A 22,605-nucleotide genomic window follows, 5' to 3' on the forward strand; every position below is an offset into this window, starting at 1 on the left:
TTGTTTTTGCACACACTACTTTCTCATCTAACTTGTTCCAACTGTCTATTACTCTTTGAGGAAAGCTGTTATTTTTCAGATCTCTTCTATAGCTGTTTTTCTTTATTTTCTTTCCGTGTCCTCTTGTATTTCTATCATTCCATTTTATTAGATTCTCTCTATCAATAATTTCTATGCCTTCCATGATTCTGTAAATAGCTATAAAATCTCCTCTTTGTCTTCTTTGCTCTAGTGTCTGTAGCTCAAGTTTTGCTAGTCTCTCTTCATATAATAGTTTTGAGATTGTTGGTGCCAATTTTGTAATTGCTCTTTGTATTCTTTGAAGTTTTTTTATACATTTTTTTTTTGTACTTTGTGACCACATCGTTGCTGCATATTCCAATCTTGGTCTTATCAGAGTGATAAGAATTTTCTTCACCATTTCTTCATCCAGGTATGTAAATGCTACTTTGATTGTTCTTATTAAATTATAAGTTTCTCCAAAAATCTTATTTATATGTTTCTCAGGTGACATATTATTCATAACAGTGACTCCCAGGTCCTTCTCATTTTCTACTTTTTTTATTCCTTCTTCTCCCAATTTATATGATTCTGTTATTCTGTTGTTGCTTTTTCCAAATTCCATTATACTACACTTTTTAGTGTTGAACTCCATCTCCCACTTCCTACTCCATTCACATACTTTATTTAGATCACTCACAATCTTCTTCCGTGTTCACTTTTTTTAATAGTTTTGCATCATCTGCAAAGAAGCTCATATAACTTTCAATTTCTTCATCCATATCATTAATATATATAGCAAACATTATTGGGGCCAGAACTGTTCCTTGTGGAACACCACTTATTACTTCATCCCATTTTGAGTGTCTCTTATCACTACTCTCATTTTTCTTTTTTGCAAAAAGTCTTCCATCCATTTAAGCAGTTTGCCCTGTATTCCTCCTTCACTTTCTAATTTCTTAAGCAACTTCTTATGTGGTACTTTGTCAAAAGCTTTTTTTAGGTCTAGAAATGCACAATCAGCCCATCCATCTCTTTCTTGTATTATATCTATTAGCCTTGAATAGAAACATATTAAATTGGTGATGCATAATCGTCCTTGTCTGAATCCAAATTGCCTTGGATTAAGCACAGTTTTTTTTTTTGTTTTTTTTTCTAAATATTTTACCCATCTACTTTTGACAATTCTTTCACAAATTTTTGCTATTGTACTTGTTAGAGAGACTGGATCTATAGTTGGTAGGGTCTTCTTTATTTCCCCCTTTATATATAGGTACTATATTTGCTTTTTTCCAATATTCTGGAACTTTTCCTTCTTTCAAAGAACTGTTTATTATGCTATGTATTTTGTCTGCCAGTTCATTCCTGCATTCTTTCAAAATCCAGTTTGCTATTTCATCTGGTCCATGCGATTTTCTGACAAGATTACTCAAGTGTTTCATTATTTCATTCTTTGTTACTTCTATTTGTTTCATAAGGGGGACTTTCTCTTTCCATTGGATCTCTTCAGGTTGTATGTTCTCCCTTGTAAACACTGATTTAAAATGCTTGTTCATAATTTCTGCCATTTCTATTTCCTCCGTGTATACAACTCCTTGTCTTAATTTCTCCAAATCTTGTTTGTTTTTCAGTTTGTTTACAAATCTGTAAAATAATTTTGGTTGATCTATACATTTTTCTATGACATTTTCATATTTTCTCTTTTCCTCTCTGCACGCTTGTACATATTCATTTCTATAACAAGTATATATTTTCCATATTTCAGGTCTTTTGTCTTCCATTTTGTGCAAGCTTTATCTCTTTTGTGATTTAACTCCTTGCAACTCTTGTTATACCAGCACTTTACATATTCTTTTTATTGTTTTTGTCTTGGGACATACTTTTCCACTCCTTTTTTATATATTTTTGTCAAAATATTCCATTTCTCTTCCACTGTTGTTTCTTCTTTGTATAATCCTTCCCAATTTTCTTTTTGAAAGAATTCTCTTATTTGATCAAAGTTTGTTTTTTCATACATCATTCTTCCTTTTCTGTATTGTTCATTTCTTTTCATGTATTTTTCCTCATTTAGTTCCAGTTCAATCAATATGTGGTCACTTTTACTTATTGGTGTTTTATATTCAATCTTTTCCACTATTCTAGGTTCAGATGTGATTATTAGGTCTAGTCTTGATGGTTCTTCTTCATTTCTATACCTAGTGTTCTCCTGTATCCACTTTGTCATTGTATGGTCAATAATCATCTCGAGTAGAACATTTCCCCATGAGCTGTCTCCACCCTTTACTGTCATCTCTTCCCAGCAGACTTCTTTGCAATTAAAGTTGCCCATCATAACTATTCTTCTTCCATCTTCCATTATCTTATTTAATGTTATCCTTGTGTCTTCTAACATACTTTTATGTTCACTCTCTTCCCACAAGGCTGTTTTTGGAGGCACATAATTTATTACAAACTTTCTGCTCTTCTTATCTCTGTCTTCCACTTCGATCATAATCATCTCTACTGTATTCTTTCCATATGTGACACACCTCATGTTTATATCCTTCTTAGTCAGGAACATAACTCCACCCCCTTGTTTTGTCTGTTTCTAATCCAATAATTATATGCATCATGTCCTACACTGTTGGGTGGTAGTGGACCTTTTAATTTCGTTTCTACAATTCCCATTATGTCCGGTTCTTTTTCCTTCAGATAATCATTCAGCTCATTCAATCCTGTTATTAATCCGTCTATATTTGTGTAAGACACTATTAGTTTTGTGTAAGACACTCTTAGTTTTCTACCACTTCTATTGTATTCTCTGTTTCCCTTTTGTTTTTCTCTAGTATGTCATATTAAAGAGTGTAATGAGGAATAGATATTTGGGAATGGATGCTAAGAGGAGACTGTAGGAAGGAGTGATTGTGCCAACAGCACTGTATGGGGCAGAAACATGGAACATAAGAGAAGAAGAGAGAAGGAGTTTGAATGTGTTTCAGATGAGGTGTCTGAGAAGTATGGTGGGGGTTACTAGGCTAGATATAGTGAGAAATGAGGAGGTGAGGAGGAGAACAGGGGTGGAAAAGGAGCTGGGAGATAGGGTTGATGAAAGAATATTAGGATGGTTTGGACACATGGAAAGAATGAGTGAAGAAAGACTAGTTATAAGAGGTGTGGAAGGCAGATGTGGAGGGAGTGAACATGAGGGGACGTCCTAGGATGAGGTGGATGGATGGGGTGAAGGGGGCTTTGGGGAAGAGGGGAATGTCTGTTGAGGAAGGACGGGAGAGGACAGAAGACAGGGGTGAATGGAGAATGGTTGTATATGGATGATGTTGTATTGCATGAGGTGGAATGGGCGGGGGGATGGGGGGTGAGGTAGTATGTGTGAGCAAAATCTGATGCAGCCCAAAGGGATTTCTCCCCGTCCTCTCCTTTTATGCAATGGGGGGACGGAGAAGGGGGGTTGCTGATTTAATGAAGCGGCCTTGCTGTGGATGTGCTGTGTCTTGCAACACTGCTTCTGACCCAGGGCAGTGGACAAGGTGCAGGGATGACCCGTCTTTCAGGAGATGCTAAGGTAAGAGGGAGGGTGGAGGGGTGTGGAGTGTATTCAGGGATGGAATGGGTGGGGATGATTTTATGCCTTTTTCTTTTTGGCTACCCCCCTTGAAAGGGGGAAAAAGCCTTGGTATATGTATGTATGTATGTACCTTGAATACATCCGTATTATTACGTTAACAAGTAGGTTAAAAATTCAATCTATAGAAATTACTTATAATAAAATATTTTATATGTTCATTGAATCTACCAGTATTTTTACGTTAATAACGAGGTTAAAGCTCAAATCTATACAAATTTCTTATTTGTAAACATTAAAAAAATAGGCTTTATTCATAATTATAGAACTTATAGACTAAATTGAAATTTGGAAATAAAAAAAATAGTAGTTTGTACTTGATATAAGTAGGGTAAACTGTATCATCTTATTGTGATGAAAATTGTTGGTTAGACTAGCCTATGAGAAATATAGGTTAGAGTCCTAGACTACCCTATGAATAGGGGCAGCCTATAGTCTAGGAAAAACAAATTTAACCCTACAACTTATGGTAAAAAGAAAGGTAAATGTGGATTATAAGGTTATTTTGGGATTATTATTATTATTATTATATATATTTTTTTTTATTTTTTTTTTTTATAAAATGAAATAAAAAAAAAATAAAACAATAGAAATAATTAAAAAAATAAAAACAAAATAATAACAAATTTTTTTTATTTTTTTATTGCATTAGTTTTTTTTATTTTCTTTATTTTGTTATATATATATATATTTTTTTTTTTTTTTTTTTTTTTTTAAAGAACCCGATAATCAACATGTACCAAAAGAAATATACACTCTCTTCATCAAAGCTTTAAAAATAGTACAAACTGCTAATGATTGGCTAGGTTAGCCTATGGAGATTGCCTAGGCCAGCAAACTGAGAGGCTAGTTTAGCCTATCTCATAATCAGCATTTATCATACAATAGGTAGGACCTTACAGTTGGCCTAGGCTACATCATTGGGAAAAGTAGGAAACTTTGGTAAAGTAATCAAAATTGTTCTTGCATCCAATGCTTATTGTTTACCAATTCCTAAAAAAAAAACATAGCCAAATCATGCAAACTGTATCTTGTAGGTAATATTTAAGGTCTGGTAGTCACTCAATAGGCTACTATCAATAGTAGGGTTTTCCAGAATATTCCGTATACCAGTATATCAATATTTGTCTTTACCAAGGTCACATTACACATTGTACAAGATTTGGCCAAAATATTTTCTTTTTACTATTATTGAAAGATAGCTGCAGTGGGAAATGCGAAGAAAATGAGAGTGATGAGTGAGGAGAATGGAGGAGAAATAAGGAAGGATGAGGTGAAGGCAGTTGTAAAGATGATGAAAGCAGGTGGGGCACCTGGTCTGGATGGATGCCATGCAGAATGTCTGAAAAAGGGAGGTTCAGTGATGGTGGACTGGTTGGTGAGGTTATTTAATGTTTGCTAGAGAGAGGGTAGAGTACTGGAGGACTGGAGAAGTGCCTGTATAGTTCCTCTTTACAAGGGAAAAGGGGACAAGTGTGAATGTAGTAGTTTCAGAGGGATTAGCCTGTTAAGTGTAGTAGGGAAGGCTTATGGGAGGATCTTAATTGAGAGGATTAGGAGAGGAACAGAAGGAGTAATTGGTGAGGAACAGTGTGGATTTAGGACAGGTGGAGGTTGTGTAGATCAGATCTTTGTGGTAAGACAGATATGTGAGAAAGCTATAGGAAAGGGGAAGGATGTTTTTTGGGCTTTTATGGATCTGGAAAAGGCTTATGATAGGGTAGACAGAAAGGCACTGTGGGAGGTTATGCAGATTTATGGGATAGGAGGAAAGCTTTTGGGAGCTGTCAAGAGTTTTTATGAGAGCAGTAGAGCTTGTGTCAGGATTAGAAATGGAGAGAGTGAGTGGTTTGAAGTAAAGGTGGGACTTCGTCAAGGATGCGTTATGTCGCCCTGGCTGTTCAACTTATACATGGATGGGGTGGTGCGAGAGGTGAATGCTAGGGTAGTGGGTCAGGGATTGGAGATGGTTAAAGAAAATGGAGAAAAGTGGGAGGTGAGCCAGCTGTTGTTTGTGGACGACACTGCACTTGTGGCAGGGTCAGAGGAGGGATTGAGGAGGCTGGTGGCAGAGTTTGGGAGAGTGTGTGATGGAAGAGAGCTGGGGATGAATGTGGGTAAATGTAAGGTGATGAGATGTACAAGGAGTGAAAGTGGCAGTAGACTGGAAGTGAACATTAAGGGAGAGCGACTGGAGGAAGTGGATAGTTTTAGATACTTGGGTGCAAGTGTAGCAGGAAAAGGTGGAGTGAAGGTGGAGGTAGAATGTAGATTGAGAGAAGCGAGTGAGTGCCTTGGTGGATTGAAGAGTGTGATGAGGAATAGACATTTGGGAATAGATGCGAAGAGGAGACTGTATGAAGGAGTGATTGTGCCAACAGCACTGTATGGGGCAGAAACGTGGAACATAAGAGAAGAAGAGAGAAGGAGTTTGAATGTGTTTGAGATGAGGTGTCTGAGAAGTATGGTGGGGGTTACTAGGCTGGATAGAGTGAGAAATGAGGAAGTGAGGAGGAGAACAGGGGTGAAAAAGGATTTGGGAGATATGGTTGATGAAAGAATATTAGGATGGTTTGGAGAGAATGAGTGAAGAAAGACTGGTAAAGGAGGTATGGAAGGCAGATGTGGAGGGAGTGAACATGAGGGGACGTCCTAGGATGAGGTGGATGGATGGGGTGAAGGGGGCTTTGGGGAAGAGGGGAATGTCTGTTGAGGAAGGAAGGGAGAGGACGGAAGACAGAGGTGAGTGGAGAATGGTTGTATATGGATGATGTGATTGCATGAGGAGGAATGGGTGGGGGGGGGTAGTATGTGTGAGTAAATTTTGACGCAGCCCGAAGGGATTTCTCCCCGTCCTCTCCTTGTATGCAAGGGGGGACGGAGAGGGGGGTCGCCGATTAAATGAAGTGGCCTTGCTGTGGATGTGCTGTGTCTTGCGACACTGCTTCTGACCCAGGGCGGTGGGCAGGGTGCAGGGATGACCCGTCATCCAGGAGGTGCTCAGATGAGAGGGAGGGTGGGAGGGGTGTGGAGTGTATTTAGGGATGAAATGGGTGGGAGTGTTTTTATGCCTTTCCCTTTTTGGCTACCTCCCTTGGAAGGGGGAAAAAGCCTTGGTATATGTATGTATGTATGTACTATTATTGAAATATTAAAAGAGGAAGGGAAGTTGATTCAAGTAGGGAAGAAAAGGTAAACGGCAAAGTTGAAAAGATGATAATGGAAGAGGAAGCAATACGGGGAAGATGGGTAGAATATTTCAGGGAACTGTTGAATGTAGAGGAGGATAGGGAGGGAATGGTGATAGCAGTGGGAGGCGCAAAGAAAATGACAGTGATGGGTGAGGAAAATGAGGGAAAAATAAGAAAAGATGAGGTGGAAGTAGCGATTAAAATGATGAAAGCAGGTAAGGCACCTGGGTTAGATGGGTGTCATGTGGAGTGTCTGAAGAAAGGAGGTAAAGTAATAGTAGACTGGTTAGTGAGGTTGTTTAATGTGTGTCTAAGGGAGTGTAGAGTACCAGAGGACCGGAGGAGTGCATGTATATTTCCGCTTTTCAAAGGAAAAGGGAACAAGTGTGAATGTAGTAGTTTCAGAGGGATCAGTTTGTTGAGTGTAGTTGGGAAGGCGTATGGGAGGGTTATAATTGAGAGAATTAGGAGAGGAACAGAGGAAGTAATTGGTGAGGAGAGGAAGTAATTGGTTTAGGAGAGGTAGGGGCTGTGTGGATTAGATTTTTGTGATAAGACAGATTTGTGAGAAAGCTTTAGGAAAGGGTAAGGATGTCTTTTGGGCCTTTATGGATTTGGAAAAGGCATATGATAGGGTAGACAGGAAGGCACTGTGGGAGGTTTTGCAGATATATGGTATTGGGGGGAAAGCAGTTAAGAGCAGTCAAGAGTTTTTATGAGAGTAGTAGAGCCTGTGTTAGAATCAGATATGGAGAGAGTGAATGGTTTGAAGTAAAGGTGGGACTACGTCAGGGATGTGTCATGTCGCCATGGCTGTTCAATGTGAATATGGATGGGGTGGTACGGGAGGTAGATGCAAGAGTAATGGGCAGGGGACTGGAGTTGGTTGCGGAAAATGGAGAAAAGTGTGAGGTAAGTCAGTTGTTGTTTGCTGATGACACTGCACTTGTGGTAGGGTCAGAGGAGGCATTGGGAGGGTGTGTGATAGAAGAAAGTTGAAGGTGAATGTGGGTAAAAGTAAAGTGATGAGGTGTACCAGAGGAGAGGATGGTGGAGAGTTGGAAGTAAGTCTTAAAAGGGAGAGGCTGGAGGAAGTGGATAGTTTTAGGTACTTGGGGTCATATGTGGCTCCAAAGGGAGGAGTAGAGGTAGAGGTAAGCTGTAGATTGAGAGAAGCAAATGAATGCCTTGGGGGATTTAAAAAAGTAATGAGAAATAGATATTTTGGAATTAAGGCAAAGAGGAGATTGTATGAAGGGATGATTGTGCCGACAGTGCTGTGTGGGGCAGAGACATGAAATTTGAGAGAGGCAGAGAGGAAGAGTTTAAATGTGCTTGAGATGAAGTGTCTGAGAAGTATGGTGAGGGTTACAAGGCTGGAGTGAGAAACGAGGAAGTGAGGAGGAGAGTTGGGGTGGAAAAGGAGTTGGCTGAGAGGGCTGATGAAAGACTATTAGGATGGTTTGGATACATGAAAAGAATGGATGAAGGAAGACTGGTGAAAGGGGTATGGAAGGCAGAGATGGAGGGAGTGAATTTGAGAGGACGACTGAGGATGAGATGGATGGATGGGGTGACAGGGGTGTTGAGCAAGAGGGGAATGTCTGTGGAGCAGGGAAGGGAGGTGGCAGAAGATAAGGATGAGTGGAGAAGGGCTGTGTATAGATGATACTGTGATGAAAAGAAAGGGAAGGGATGGGAGGATGGTGGGGTTTGGGGAGTGGGAAAGTGTGAATGATACTTTGACGCAGCCCGAAGGGACTTCTCCCCGTCCTCCATTTTCTATGTGAGGGGACGGAGAGGGGGGGTTGCCAATTAAGTGAAGTGGCCTTGCTGTGGATGTGCTGTGTCCTGCTGCATAGCTTCTGACCCAGGGTGGTGGGCGGGATGCAGGGATGACCCGTCATCCACGAGGAGCTAAGATGTGAGGGTGGAAGGGATGATGGGTGGGAGTGGGTTTATGTCTTTTGACTTGGCTACCTCCCTGATAAGGGGGAAAAAGCCTTTTGTATATAGATCGATAGAATTATGGTTATGGGTTAAAGCATAAATATCTGGTACACTTAGGCTTAATTTGCAATTGTCTGTATAACATAATCAGTTTTAAATTAGATTAAAATGGTTTGTGATTTTCTTTACTATGATTTCTATTTTTCATTGCTTCACTTGTAGGCCTATCGTATTCACTAGTAGCCATGATCAGTAGCCTGTTTCTATTTCGTATATTTCAAACCACAATTTCTTTGATAAATGTATGATTTTCATATTCTGAAGTAGCTTTATCATAATCTAGCATATTTCTATTAAAGGAAAATGTGATAAAACTACCGAAAATGAAGGAAAAGAAAATTCACTGGGAGACACTGCTTCAGGCAGGATCTGCAGCTGTTGTTTGTTTACATTAGTTAGTACTAGTAGGACACAATGCTGTCATGTGGTGGCAGCACGAATTTATGTTTATGTTGAAGTAGAAGCATTGCAGTATAGTACAAAATATGATATATATATGTATATATATAGTTTCACTCTCCTTACAGGATACAACTACAAATACATGACCACAAACACTTTTACCCAGACTGAGAACGATAACTTGTCAGTATTGTGTATTTTTTTTGTTTTTTTTGTTTTTTGTTTTTTGTTTTTTTTGTTTTGTTTTTTTTTATTATTGATGGATTGTTTTGCAAAGAGGAGAGCAGATGTGAAATGGGGTATGAGTATGACAGAAAATTTTGAAAGTAATAAAAAGATGTTTTGGAAAGAAATTAAGAGAGGAAGAGGAGGCGAATCAAGTAGAGAAGAAAGGTAAAAGGTGCAGATGGAGAGATGATAATGGAAGAGAAGGCAGTAAGGGGAAGATGGGCAGAATATTTTAGGGAGTTGCTTAATGTGAAGGAGGATAGGGAAGGAAAGATTGCTGCAGTGGGAAGTGCGAAGAAAATGAGAGTGATGAATGAGGAGAATGGAGGAGAAATAAGGAAGGATGAGGTGAAGGCAGTTGTTAAGATGATGAAAGCAGGTAAGGCACCTGGTCTGGATGGATGCCTTGTGGAATGTCTGAAAAAGGGAGGTACAGTGATGATGGACTGGTTGGTGAGGTTATTTAATGTTTGCTGGAGAGAGGGTAGAGTGCTGGAGGACTGGAGGACTGCCTGTATAGTTCCTCTTTACAAGGGAAAAGGGGACAAGTGTGAATGTAGTAGTTTCAGAGGGATTAGCTTGTTGAGTGTAGTTGGGAAGGCTTATGGGAGGATCTTGATTGAGAGGATTAGGAGAGGAACAGAAGGAGTAATTGGTGAGGAACAGTGTGGATTTAGGACAGGTAGAGGTTGTGTAGATCAGATCTTTGTGGTAAGACAGATATGTGAGAAAGCTATAGGAAAGGGGAAGGATGTTTTTTGGGCTTTTATGGATCTGGAAAAGGCTTATGATAGGGTAGACAGAAAGGCACTGTGGGAGGTTATGAAGATATACGGGATAGGAGGAAAGCTTCTAGGAGCTCTCAATAGTTTTTATGAGAATAGTAGAGCTTGTGTCAGGATTGGAAATGGAGAGAGTGAGTGGTTTGAAGTAAAGGTGGGACTTCGTCAAGGATGCATTATGTCACCCTGGCTGTTCAACTTGTACATGGATGGGGTAGTGCGAGAGGTAAATGCAAGGGTAGTGGGTCAGGGATTGGAGATGGTTAAAGAAAATGGAGAAAAGTGGGAGGTGAGCCCGTTGTTGTTTGCGGACGACATTGCGCTTGTGGCAGGATCGGAGGAGGGATTGAGGAAGTTGGTGGCAGAGTTTGGGAGAGTATGTGATAAAAGGAAGCTAAAGATAAATGTGGGTAAAAGTAAGGTGATGAGATGTACAAGGGGTGAAAGTGGCAGTAGACTGGAAGTGAGCATTATGGGAGAGCGACTGGAGGAAGTGGATAGTTTTAGATACTTGTGTGCAAATGTGGCAGGGAAAGGTGGAGTGAAAGTGGAGGTAGAATGTAGGTTGAGAGAAGCGAGTAAATGCCTTGGTGGATTAAAGAGTGTAATGAGAAAGAGACATTTGGGAATGGATGCTAAGAGGAGACTGTATGAAGGAGTGATTGTGCCAACAGCACTGTATGGGGCAGAAACATGGAACATAAGAGAAGAAGAGAGAAGGAGTTTGAATGTGTTTGAGATGAGGTGTCTGAGAAGGGATAGGGGTTACTAGGCTAGATAGAGTGAGAAATGAGGAGGTGAGGAGGAGAACGGGGGTGGAAAGGGAGCTGGGAGATAGGGTTGATGAAAGAATATTAGGATGGTTTGGACACATGGAGAGAATGAGTGAAGAAAGACTAGTAAAAGAGGTGTGGAAGGCAGATGTGGAGGGAGTGAACATGAGGGGGCGTCCTAGGATGAGGTGGATGGATGGGGTGAAGGGGGCTTTGGGGAAGAGGGGAATGTCTGTTGAGGAAGGACGGGAGAGGACAGAAGACAGGGGTGAATGAAGAATGGTTGTATATGGATGATGTTGGGATAGCATGAGGTGGAATGGGCGGATGGATGGGGGGTGAGGTAGTATGTGTGAGCAAAATTTGACGCAGCCCGAAAGGATTTCTCCCCGTCCTCTCATTTTATGCAATGGGGGGACGGAGAGGGGGGAGGGGTCGCCGGTTTAATGAAGCGGCCTTGCTGTGGATGTGCTGTGTCTTGCGACACTTCTTCTGACCCAGGGCAGTGGACAAGGTGCAGGGATGACCCATCATTCAGGAGGTGCTAAGATAAGAGGGAGGGTGGAGGGCTGTGGAGTGTATTCAGGGATGGAATGGGTGGGAATGATTTTATGCCTTTTTCTTTTTGGCTACCCCCCTTGAAAGGGGGAAAAAGCCTTGGTATATGTATGTATGTATGTTTTTTGTTTTCATCTGGAGAGACCACTTAGTGTACACATACACTGCACACACTCACTATTGCCTCCAAAAGTAAAAGCAAAACAATACAAAAACTGCTAAATTGTGCAACTGGTAAAACCAAACAGGGAAACCATGTTAAAGAAATAATTTTATTGGACTTAAGGAGTCGGATAAAAGATTCCGTCTCCGACTCCTAGTATTCTTAGAAATCCAACTCCGACTCCATCTAAAACCTCCGACTCCCTCCGACTCCGACTCCGCAACCCTGACATTTACCCACATTTATCTTCAGCTTTCTTCTATCACACACACTACCAAACTCTGTCACCAACTTCCTCAATCCCTCCTCTGATCCTGCCACAAGCGCAGTGTTGTCTGCAAACAACAGCTGGCTCACCTCCCACTTTTCTCCATTTTCTTTAACCATCTCCAATCCCTGACCCACCACCCTTGCATCTACCTCTTGCACCACCCCATCCATGTACAAGTTGAACAGCCAGGGTGACATAACACATCCCTGACGAAGTCCCAGCTTTACCTCAAACCACTCACTCTCTCCATCTCTAATCCTGACACAAGCTCTACTACTCTCATAAAAACTCTTGACAGCTCCTAGAAGCTTTCCTCCTATCCTGTGTATCCGCAAAACCTCCCATAGTGCCTTTTTGTCTACCCTGTCATAAGCCTTTTCCAAATCCATAAAAGCCCAAAAAACATCCTTACCTTTTCCTATAGCTTTCTCACATATTTGTCTTGCCACAAAAATCTGATCTACACAACCTCTACCTGTTCTAAATCCACACTGTTCCTCACCAATTACTCCCTGTGTTCCTCTCCTAATCCTCTCAATCAAGATCCTCCCATAAGCCTTCCCAAATACACCTAACAAGTTAATCCTTCTGAAACTATTACATTCACACTTGTCCCCTTTTCCCTTGTTAAGTGGAATTATACAGGCACTCCTCCAGTCCTCTGGCACTCTACCCTCTCTCCAGCAAACATTAAATAACCTCACCAGTCAGTCCACCATCACTGTACCTCCTTTTTTAAGACACTGCATGGCATCCATCCAGACCAGGTACCGTACCTGCTCTCATCATCTTAACAACTGCCTTCACTTCATCCTTCCTTATTTCTCCTCCATTTTCCTCACTCATCACGGTCATTTTCTTAGCATTTCCCACTGCAACTATCTTTCCCTCCCTATCCTCCTTCACATTTAGCCACTCCCTAAAATATTTTGCTCATCTTCCTCTTAGTGCCTTCTCTTCCATTATCATCTCTCCATCTGCACCTTTTACCTTTTCTAATCTACTTGATTTGCCTCCACTTCCTCTCTTAATTTCTTTCCAAAACATCTTTTTATTACTTCCAAAATTTTCTGTCATACTCATACCCCATTTCACATCTGCTCTCCTCTTTGCCTCCTTTACCTTTTGCTTTACTTCTCTTTTCTTTGTACCTTTTATATGACTCCCTCGCCCTATTTTGTAACCAATCTGTGAAAGCTCACTTCTTCTCTTCTACAACCTTCTTTGTTTTCTCATCCCACCACTCGCTACCCTTCCTTCTATTTCCTCCTGTCCTTGTTCCACACACCATCTTTGCATGCTTTGTGACTCCCTCCTTGAACCATCCCCATTCCTCCTCCACTCCTAGCTCTACTCTATCCTTCACTCCCTCCCACTCCCTCAGCTTCTTCTTGTACTCCTCCTTTTCCTTTTCATTTAAAGAGTTCACTCTAAGCACCTCCCTACCTTTTGTCCTTTTCCTCTTCCTCCATCTATCCTCCACTCTCAACTTACCATCCACCAAAAAATGATCTGATATTCCCCCACCCTCTCCCCTTAGCACATGTACATCCTTAACTCTTCCTATCATACTCCTATCTACCACTACATACTCCATTAATGCTCTATCTACCACCCTTCCATCCACCACCCTCTCCCATGTGTACTTATGCTTGACTTTCTTCCGAAACACTGTATTTGCTACCATCAACTCTCTTTCTAGACACATTTCCTCCATCAACTCTCCACAACGATTCTTTCCTGGAACTCCACATTTCCCAACCACTCCATATATATATATATATATATATATATATATATATATATATATATATATAATTATTCATTGTGACAAATTTGAGAACAGAGAGGAAACAGAAACATAAGAAGAGCTTTAAGTTTTATAACCGACATTTCGACACTGGTCTTTTTCAAGGTACTACATCTAGAGTTTCAATATTTCAAAAATTAAAATATCCTAAGAGATTGATTATACAGTCGAAAACAAAAGCACAAGAGATAATGGAAAGGGCAACAAGTAACAAGGAAAAAGAAAAAAATAATAAGAACAATATATTAGTAATCCCAAACTCCACAGCCATCACAAAAATAAGAAAATACCTTGAGCAAAACATTAAAATAATCACAAACATAGGACAGAGAATAAGAAAAATAATAAACAAAACAACAGACTTTAAAAAAAGTGAAAATAGCATTGTGTACAAAATCCCCTGTTCTGGGTGTGATCATTCGTACTATGGAGAGAATGGACAAGGAATCACAAAATGGACACAACAACACAAAAATTATGTAAGATCACACAAAACCAGCAACTCACTTGTAACGCTTGTAGCTCTATTCCTGTAAAATACAACTAGGTAAATACCGTATTTTTCGGACCATAAGGCGCTTTGTACCATAAGGCGCACCCGCAATTTGTTATTCCCCGTCCTTACATAAGGCGCGCCTGACCATAAGGCGCACCTGGTCTCGTAATCGGATAATCATTTATATGTGAGTGCATTCAGAACTGAACATTTTCGTTGTTGAATGAGAAAAATCGGTTGGGATTCGGCAAAATTACAAAAATAAATGATATATTTCTTTATTTTGGTCAGTGAAATCAGACCACCTCCATGGACAGTCTGCCCTGCCAATACCCCTAAAAAACAACATAAACACGTTACAGGAATTGTGGGCAATAAAACCAACATTAGCAGTTTTATTCCCGGAATTCTCTATTCACAAAACACAAGATTTATTACAAATGGTGGTAAATTTTTAGTTTCGACCATGGGCGCAATATAGCAATAGAAAATTAATTATTAATTTTGTAAATTATAATGTATCAACATAATATGCAATTTTGTGAGCGGAAATAAAATACAAAAAAGGTGCTAAACAGATTTCGTAAGTATCGAAGTCGTGTCGGACGAATGGTATGCCATGTTTGTTATGATAGATGCCGACATCGAAGAAATGAAAGGATGATGAATTTGTCTAACCTAACCTGTGTTTAATAAATCATTAACTGCAAATTAAATGTCATCCGGCTCGTCCTCGTTGTCGTCGTCGTGAGAGACGTTGGCGGGCTTTTCAACCACTCTCTTAGCTTGCGGGGTATACAAAGTTCTTGCAGCTTGAAGGAATGCATGTATCTCCGCTCCATAACATTCCTTCAAGAAAATGTACCTGGCGAGGTACTGTCGGAAGTACCGAGGCCGTCAATTGACAGACAAGATGGCGTCCCGATCCTATGCTACCGACTTCGTTCATTAGTATATTTGCTTGTAGCAAGGTATTTTTTATTTTCATTTCCGTCCACAAAATTGCATATTATGTTGATACATTTTAATTTAAAAAATCAATAATTAATTTTCTATTTCTATATTGCGCCCATGGTCGAAACTAAAAAATACCCAAATGACTACAGTCGGAGTGGAGCGAGACTAGACCAATGCAAAATGGCTGTCTGTGTTGTGGACGCTATCATGTCATAGCCATGATAGCGTGAATGAATGTGGTGGCATGGACTCGAAAAATGTCGAAGTTTTCGCAATTTTCTTGTCAAGATACATGCATCTTGGTTATAACTTAGTTGTAACTTTTGCTAGGCCAATGCACTGTTGCCGTCGGCAGGCTAGCTACGAAATGTGTCAAAATAGTACAGCACTGTCCGATGCATTTTTTTTGCACTGAAGCCACACAAAATGCTCCCCTCACGATAAGGCGCACCACCCGATTTTGGCTGATTTTAAGGATTTTGCCCGCGCCTTATGGTCTGAAAAATACGGTACACATAGGCAAAACAGGACACCTACCGAATTGGAAAAACATAGAAATATTACACCAAGGTCCCAGCAAGAAAAAGAGAAAAGTTATAGAAGCTGCAGAAATTAGTATTAATAATTCTAATAACAACCAAGGAGGATTTATCATATGGTCTCTCCCAGCAGTTTCATTAGCAATCAACGATTGGAGGAAACGAAAAAGGAGGCGGAGCTAACAATGCACGTGAAATATATATAAACTGTGTATCTATCCTCTAGATGTAGTACCTTGAAAAAGACCAGTGTTGAAACGTCGGTAATAAAACTCAAAGCTCTTCTCATGTTTCCATTTCCTGTCTGCCCTCAAAGATAAATATATATATATATATATATATATATATATATATATATATATACACACCCATATACATGTATGTTCAATTCTCACATGAGGAATGAACTTGAGGTAATGAGTGAGAATGATGAATGGATGGGGTGAAAGGAATGTTGAGCAAGAGGAGAATGTGTTTAGCAAGGAAGGGAGATGGCAGGAGATAGGGGTCAGTGGAGAATGGCTGTGTATAGATGATACTATGATGCAAGGAAGGGTGGGGGCAGGGGATGGGGAGGTAGGGAGTGGTTATATATGAATGATATTTTGATGCAGCCTGAGGGGATTTTTCCCCATCTTTTCTTTTTCTGCATAAGGAAATGGAGGGAGGAGGGGTTACCAGTTAAATGAAGCAGCCTTGCTGTGAATGTATTGTCCTGCTACATTGCTTACCCAGGGCAGTGGGCAGGATACAGGGATGACTCGTCATCCATGAGGAGCTAAGATGAGAGGGGGGAAAGGGTGGAGGAGGGGAGTGGAATGGGTGGAAGTGGGCATATGACTTTTGGCTTGGCTACCTCCCATGTATGGGGGAAAAGGCCCTTGGTATATAGATGCATGTATAAGAATATATATATAATATGAATTTTATTGTACAGCTACCTGTTGGCCTCTAATCGTAGCAGCTTGCAGAGAACAGCTGCAGCTCAGCTTCTACTTAATTTAACAAGCTCTACAGCACCTGAAGACTTGAAAAACTTCCCTGTTGTTGCTGATACTGTAACTGGTGTAAGTTGTCTTCTCATTTTATAATTGAATTGGTTTAGAATATGTGGAAAATTGAAGCCTAAAAGCTATATTATATTATTTTCTTTATATACACAGTGAACACTTTCATAGCCACTTCAGTCTGTCTATTACCACAGGTCTTCTTGCAAGAGACTCACAGCTCCCATAGTCAGACATCATTTTGTAATATATATATACATATATATATACCAAAGGCTTTTTCCCCCCTACAAGGGAGGTAGCCAAAAAGAAAATGGCATAAAAACCATTCCCACCCATTCCATACCTAATACACTCCACTCCCCTCCACCCTCCCTCTTATCTTGGCACCTCCTGGATGACGGGTCATCCCTGCATCTTTTCCACTGCCCTGGGTCAGAGGCAGTGTTGCAAGACACAGCACATCCACAGCAAGGCCGCTTCATTAAATCGGTGACCCCCCCTCTCCATCCCCTCATGCAGAAAAGGAGAAGACTGGGAGAGATTCCTTCAGGCTGCGTCAAATTTTTCTCACACATACTATCTCCCCCCCCCATCCACCCACCCATTCCACCTCATGCATCACAACATCATCCATATACAACCATTCTCCATTCACCCCTGTCTTCTGTCCTCTCCCGTCCTTCCTCAACAGATCCCCTCTTCCCCAAAGTCCCTTTCACCCCATCCATCCATCTCATCCTGGGTTGCCCCCTCATGTTCACTCCCTCCACATCTGCCTTCCATACCTCTTTTACTAGTCTTTCTTCACTCATTCTTCCCATGTGTCCAAACCATCCCAATACTCTTTCATCAACCCTATCTCCCAACTCCCTTTCCACCCCTGTTCTCCTCCTCACATCCTTATTTCTCACTCTATCTAGCCTAGTACCCCTATCATACTTCTCAGACACCTCATCTCAAACACATTCAAACTCCTTCTCTCTTCCTCTCTTATGTTCCATGTTTCTGCCCCATACAGTGCTGTTGGCACAATCACTCCTTCATACAGTCTCCTCTTAGCATCCATTCCCAAATGTCTATTCCTCATTACACTTTTTAATCCACCAAGGCATTTACTCGCTTCTCTCAATCTACATTCTACCTCCACCTCCACTCCATCCTTTCCTGCCACATTCGCACCCAAGTATCTAAAACTATCCACTTCCTCCAGTTGCTCTCCCTTAATGCTCACTTCCAGTCTACTGCCACTTTCACCCCTTGTACATCTCATCACCTTACTTTTACCCACATTTATCTTCAACTTTCTTCTTTCACATACTCATTCAAACTCTGTCACCAACTTCCTCAATCCCTCCTCTGATCCTGCTACAAGCGCAGTGTTGTCCGCAAACAACAACTGGCTCACCTCCCACTTTTCTCCATTTTCTTTAACCATCTCCAATCCCTGATCCACCACCCTTGCATTTACCTCTCACGCCACCCTATCCATGTATAAATTGAACAGCCAGGGCGACATAAAACATCCCTGACAAAGTCCCACCTTTACCTCGAACCACTCACTCTCTCCATTTCTAATCCTGACACAAGCTCTACTACTCTCATAAAAACTCTTGACAGCTCCTAGAAGCAATCCTCCTACCCCATATATCTGCAAAACCTTCCACAGTGCCTTCCTGTCTATCCTGTCATAAGCCTTTTCCAGATCCATGAAAGCCCAAAAAACATCCTTACCTTTTCCTATAGCTTTCTCACATATCTGTTTTACCACAAAAATCTGATCTACGCAACCTCTACCTGTCCTAAATCCACACTGCTCCTCACCAATCACTCCCTCTGTTCCTCTCCTAATCCTCTCAACCAAGATCCTCATATATATATATATATAAATATATATATATATATGTATATATATATATATATATATATTGTTTGAATAGTAAACATCATGGTATGAATATCTAAGATTGTGAAAAAATAAAATAAGTAAAAAAAATGTGTAAGTAAACTGTATATGTCAAGACTTGTTTTGATTTTAATGTTGTCAGAGTGAAATGAGTATTCAACTGTAAAGTTAGACTGTTGTTTAAGGTAGTTCTTGTTCTACACTGAGATGAAGAAAGAAGGAAGGGAGAGAGAGTATATTTGAAGTTCTGTTACATTTGCTTTAACAGGAATCCCTTGAAGGAGTAGCAGCATTGATGCTTCTGCTGGAACACTGCAACTTCTATGTCAGCATGTCGTCCACATTTGCTCAGTTTTTGTCTAAAAACTGCAACTTCTCTGCACCTCAGGATATGTCAGCTCTGTCATGGGTGTCAGAGAGTCAGCTCAGCACCATGGAAGTTCCAGGTGAATGTGTGATACTTTTAAAGTTAACTTGACCACAATACCTTTATTTTACTTATATGATGAGGATATAGGAGTAAACCAGCTCCAGTTGCTAGGCCCTGCTATGGAAGACCTGTACCTCACTGCATTGCCTTTGACACAAGCAGGGTGATAGGGGAGAGGAACAACCCTTCAATCCAGAGATGAGATGAGAGAGGTGGTTAAATGGACAAATTAATTATGTATGATGTGGCTCAGCCACCCCTCTTATAAGGAAGAGCCTTTGGTATGCATATATATATATATATATATATATATATGTATATATCACAAGACGAAAATGTAGTAGCACATTTAGTAAAATGTTTTAAATTACCCACTGTCAGAGAAACAAAGCAAAAGAGACAGACGAACTGTATATTTCGACCACTACTGTGGTCCTCTTCAGCAGAATGGATACAAGGTAAGATGTACAAGAATTTATACAGTGAGAGAGGTACAAATTAGGAACAAGGGGAGGTGGCTCAAGTCACATATCCGAGGTGGGGCGGATTCGGTAATGGTAATAATTTATTCACAGCATAAGTTGTTATACAATCAGGTGACCATTGCCCTTTTGATGTATTGAAATTTGGCAAGTGTTTAATGAGGAAAGATTCAACTATCTTTCTCCTGAAGCTACAATTGGATTTATAAATTAATTCTGGATTGTTCCAATCTATGCGGTGATCCTTTGTTGATGTATGGAGGAAGACCGCGGAGTTGTTTTGTGCATACCTGACAGAGTTTTTGTGCTCTTTTACTCTGGTGTTGAGGTCCCTACCAGTTTGACCCCAGTAGACCTCATTACAGTCTTTACACAGTAGTTTATATACTCCTGGGTTATTATCTGATTTGGGTTTTTGATGTATATTTACTACCTTATGAAAAATGCTATTAGGATAGTTGAAGACCAATTTAATCTTATCTTGTGGTAACATATTAGAAGCTTCGTCCAATAAATGGTTGTATGGGATCTTTATACAAGTATTGTCCCAATTGTGCTTGTTGTTTGTTTGGGAAGAGTTCTTATAATAGCTGATTTTTGCCTTGCTAAGAGCTTTTGTCAACAACCAAGTTGGATAACCTAATTTGGTCAATTGTAAGTTTATTGTATCTAATTCTTTATTTAAAAATTGAACGCTACAAATTCTTAATGCTCTTAAATAGAGGCCCGAAGCAACACTTAGTTTAACCCTTTCTGGATAGTAACTAAAAAAATGTAAATAGCTACCAGTATGCGTGGGCTTTCTATATACAGGTAAACGTCGACTTACGATGGCATTAGGTTTCGATAGAGCCATCGTAAGACGATCTCATCGTAAGTCGATCCCCACTCTGTTCCGTGGTCACTGTACCTAGCCTACCTGTATATTAACCACCAGCGATACTGAATATAGCCTATTAAACATGTACAGTAGTTTATTTAATTATTTTTATCCTTTTTACCATATTTAAACACTATAATATGTATTTTCAGTACGGCACTTAAATCTCGCGGGCAGCAGCCAATGCCAGCCGTACGACGTGACGTAATAATACTCGCATCATAAAATATAGTCACCGCTTATATCGATCGTTCTCTCTTTTACCCGCGAATTTTGAAAACCACAGAGAATGGGATTTAGGGCACATTTGAGAGAATGTAAAAACACAGGGGCGACTACAATAAATATAATCAAGACGCCGATATGGCACCGTCGCGAATCCACTTGCTCCTCATGACGCCTACGTGTGCGGCACCGTATGGAAGGGGTTAAATTATCATATCGTCGACGTCGTCGTCGTCGTCATCGTAAAGTCGAACAATCGTAAGTCGCGGCCATCGTAAGTCGACGTTTACCTGTACTGTAAAATCCAAATGTCCATGACTTCTGGTCACTAGTATGTCCAGAAAGGGACATACTAGTGATCAGAAGTGGGTAAATTACCCGACAGTGGGTAATTTAAAACATATGTATATATATATATATATATATATATATATATATATATATATATATATATATATATATATATATATATATATATATATACTCCATCTGGGGTATTGGCTGCATGATATTGTGGGGTTAAAAGCTGCTAATTAGCATGCAGCTGATACTTTAGGGTCTATATGGGGCACCTCAATGGACCAGAGTCACACATCATTTTGTCTGTGATAGAGGAAATCTCTATTCATAGAGAAATGATACTTTGTTACACTGCAACTATCCCTCTGTTATGCTGTCCCCCCACTCTTGTTACTGTCCTTTACCATTTCTCTGAATATTCATTTTCTCATTTTGCCGAACCCTGTGGTGGGGGGAAGAGAATAAAGCCTCCAGGTATTTTCACTTGATTCATAGGAGGCAACAAAAATGGGATGGAGATATTCCTAAAAAAAAAAAGTAAAGGCATAAGAGGGTCTGGGAAAAGTTTTCCAACCTCTATTCCAAGGTTTGAGTCTTTTAATGTGTGTGGATGTGGTACAGATGAGAGTAAAAGGGAAGAGATAGGCAGTATGTTTGTGAGAAGAAAGATTGTTGTGTTGGCATTGAGTGAAACTAAGTTGAAATGGAGGGGTGAGTTCGAGTTTGGGAGTATAGTTGGGAGGATCTTAGGAGTGAAAAGAGGACGAGGGAGAGAACGGATGGCCATACTAGTAAATGAAGAGATAAGTAACCATGTGGTGGAGTGGAAGGAGTTTTCTTCAAGGTCGATATGGATGGGGAAGGGAGATGTATTTACCTAGTTTTATTTTGCAGGAAGGGGAGCTATGCTCATGGTGTCCTGCCTTTGTATCTCGCAGTGTCTAGTTTGCTCTTAACCCCTTCCATACGGTGCCGCACACGTAGGCGTCATGAGGAGCAAGTGGATTCGCGACGCTGCCATATCGGCGTCTTGATTATATTTATTGTAGTCGCCCCTGTGTTTTTACATTCTCTCAAATGTGCCCTGAATCCCATTCTCTGTGGTTTTCAAAATTTGCGGGTGAAAGAGAGAACAATCGATATAAGCGGTGACTATATTTTATGATGCGAGTATTATTACGACACGTCGTACGGCTGGCATTGGCTGCTGCCCGCGAGATTTAAGTTCCGTACTGAAGTGGTTAACCCATTCAACTCCGATGACAAGATGTCTTGTCATTTGGTCAAATAAAACAAAAAATCATAAAACACCAAAATGTTTGATCAAACATTTTGGTGTTTTATGATTTTTTGTTTTATTTGACCAAATGACAAGACATCTTGTCATCGGAGTTGAATGGGTTAAACTCATGAATAGTTTTTGCGTATTCTATTTTATTGTCCAGTTTGTTCCAAGTGTCTACCATTCAATGTTTGAAAACTGTTTTTCTTCAGATCTCTTCCATAGCTATGGTTTTTCATTTTTTTTCCATGTCCTCTTGTGCTTCTCTTGTCCCAGTTTAACAAGTCCCCTCTA

At 40.3% G+C, this 22,605-nt stretch overlaps 1 protein-coding gene across 10 annotated transcripts in view; it reads left to right on the forward strand.

Annotated features, from left to right (window-relative positions):
- Nucleotides 1-22,605, forward strand: part of LOC143037431 (rotatin-like) — a 463,326-nt gene that overhangs the window by 262,329 nt on the left and 178,392 nt on the right. For all 10 annotated transcript variants that reach the window (XM_076205620.1, XM_076205622.1, XM_076205623.1 and 7 more), the window contains 2 exons: nucleotides 16,737-16,866; nucleotides 18,981-19,158. In XM_076205620.1, the coding sequence (XP_076061735.1) occupies nucleotides 16,737-16,866; nucleotides 18,981-19,158 (308 nt within the window). The remainder of the gene's footprint in view (nucleotides 1-16,736; nucleotides 16,867-18,980; nucleotides 19,159-22,605) is intronic.

This window comes from Oratosquilla oratoria, chromosome 22 (genome assembly GCF_046742065.1).
Source record: "Oratosquilla oratoria isolate Oo_2021 chromosome 22, ASM4674206v1, whole genome shotgun sequence".
Classification (NCBI taxonomy): Eukaryota; Metazoa; Arthropoda; class Malacostraca; order Stomatopoda; family Squillidae; genus Oratosquilla; species Oratosquilla oratoria.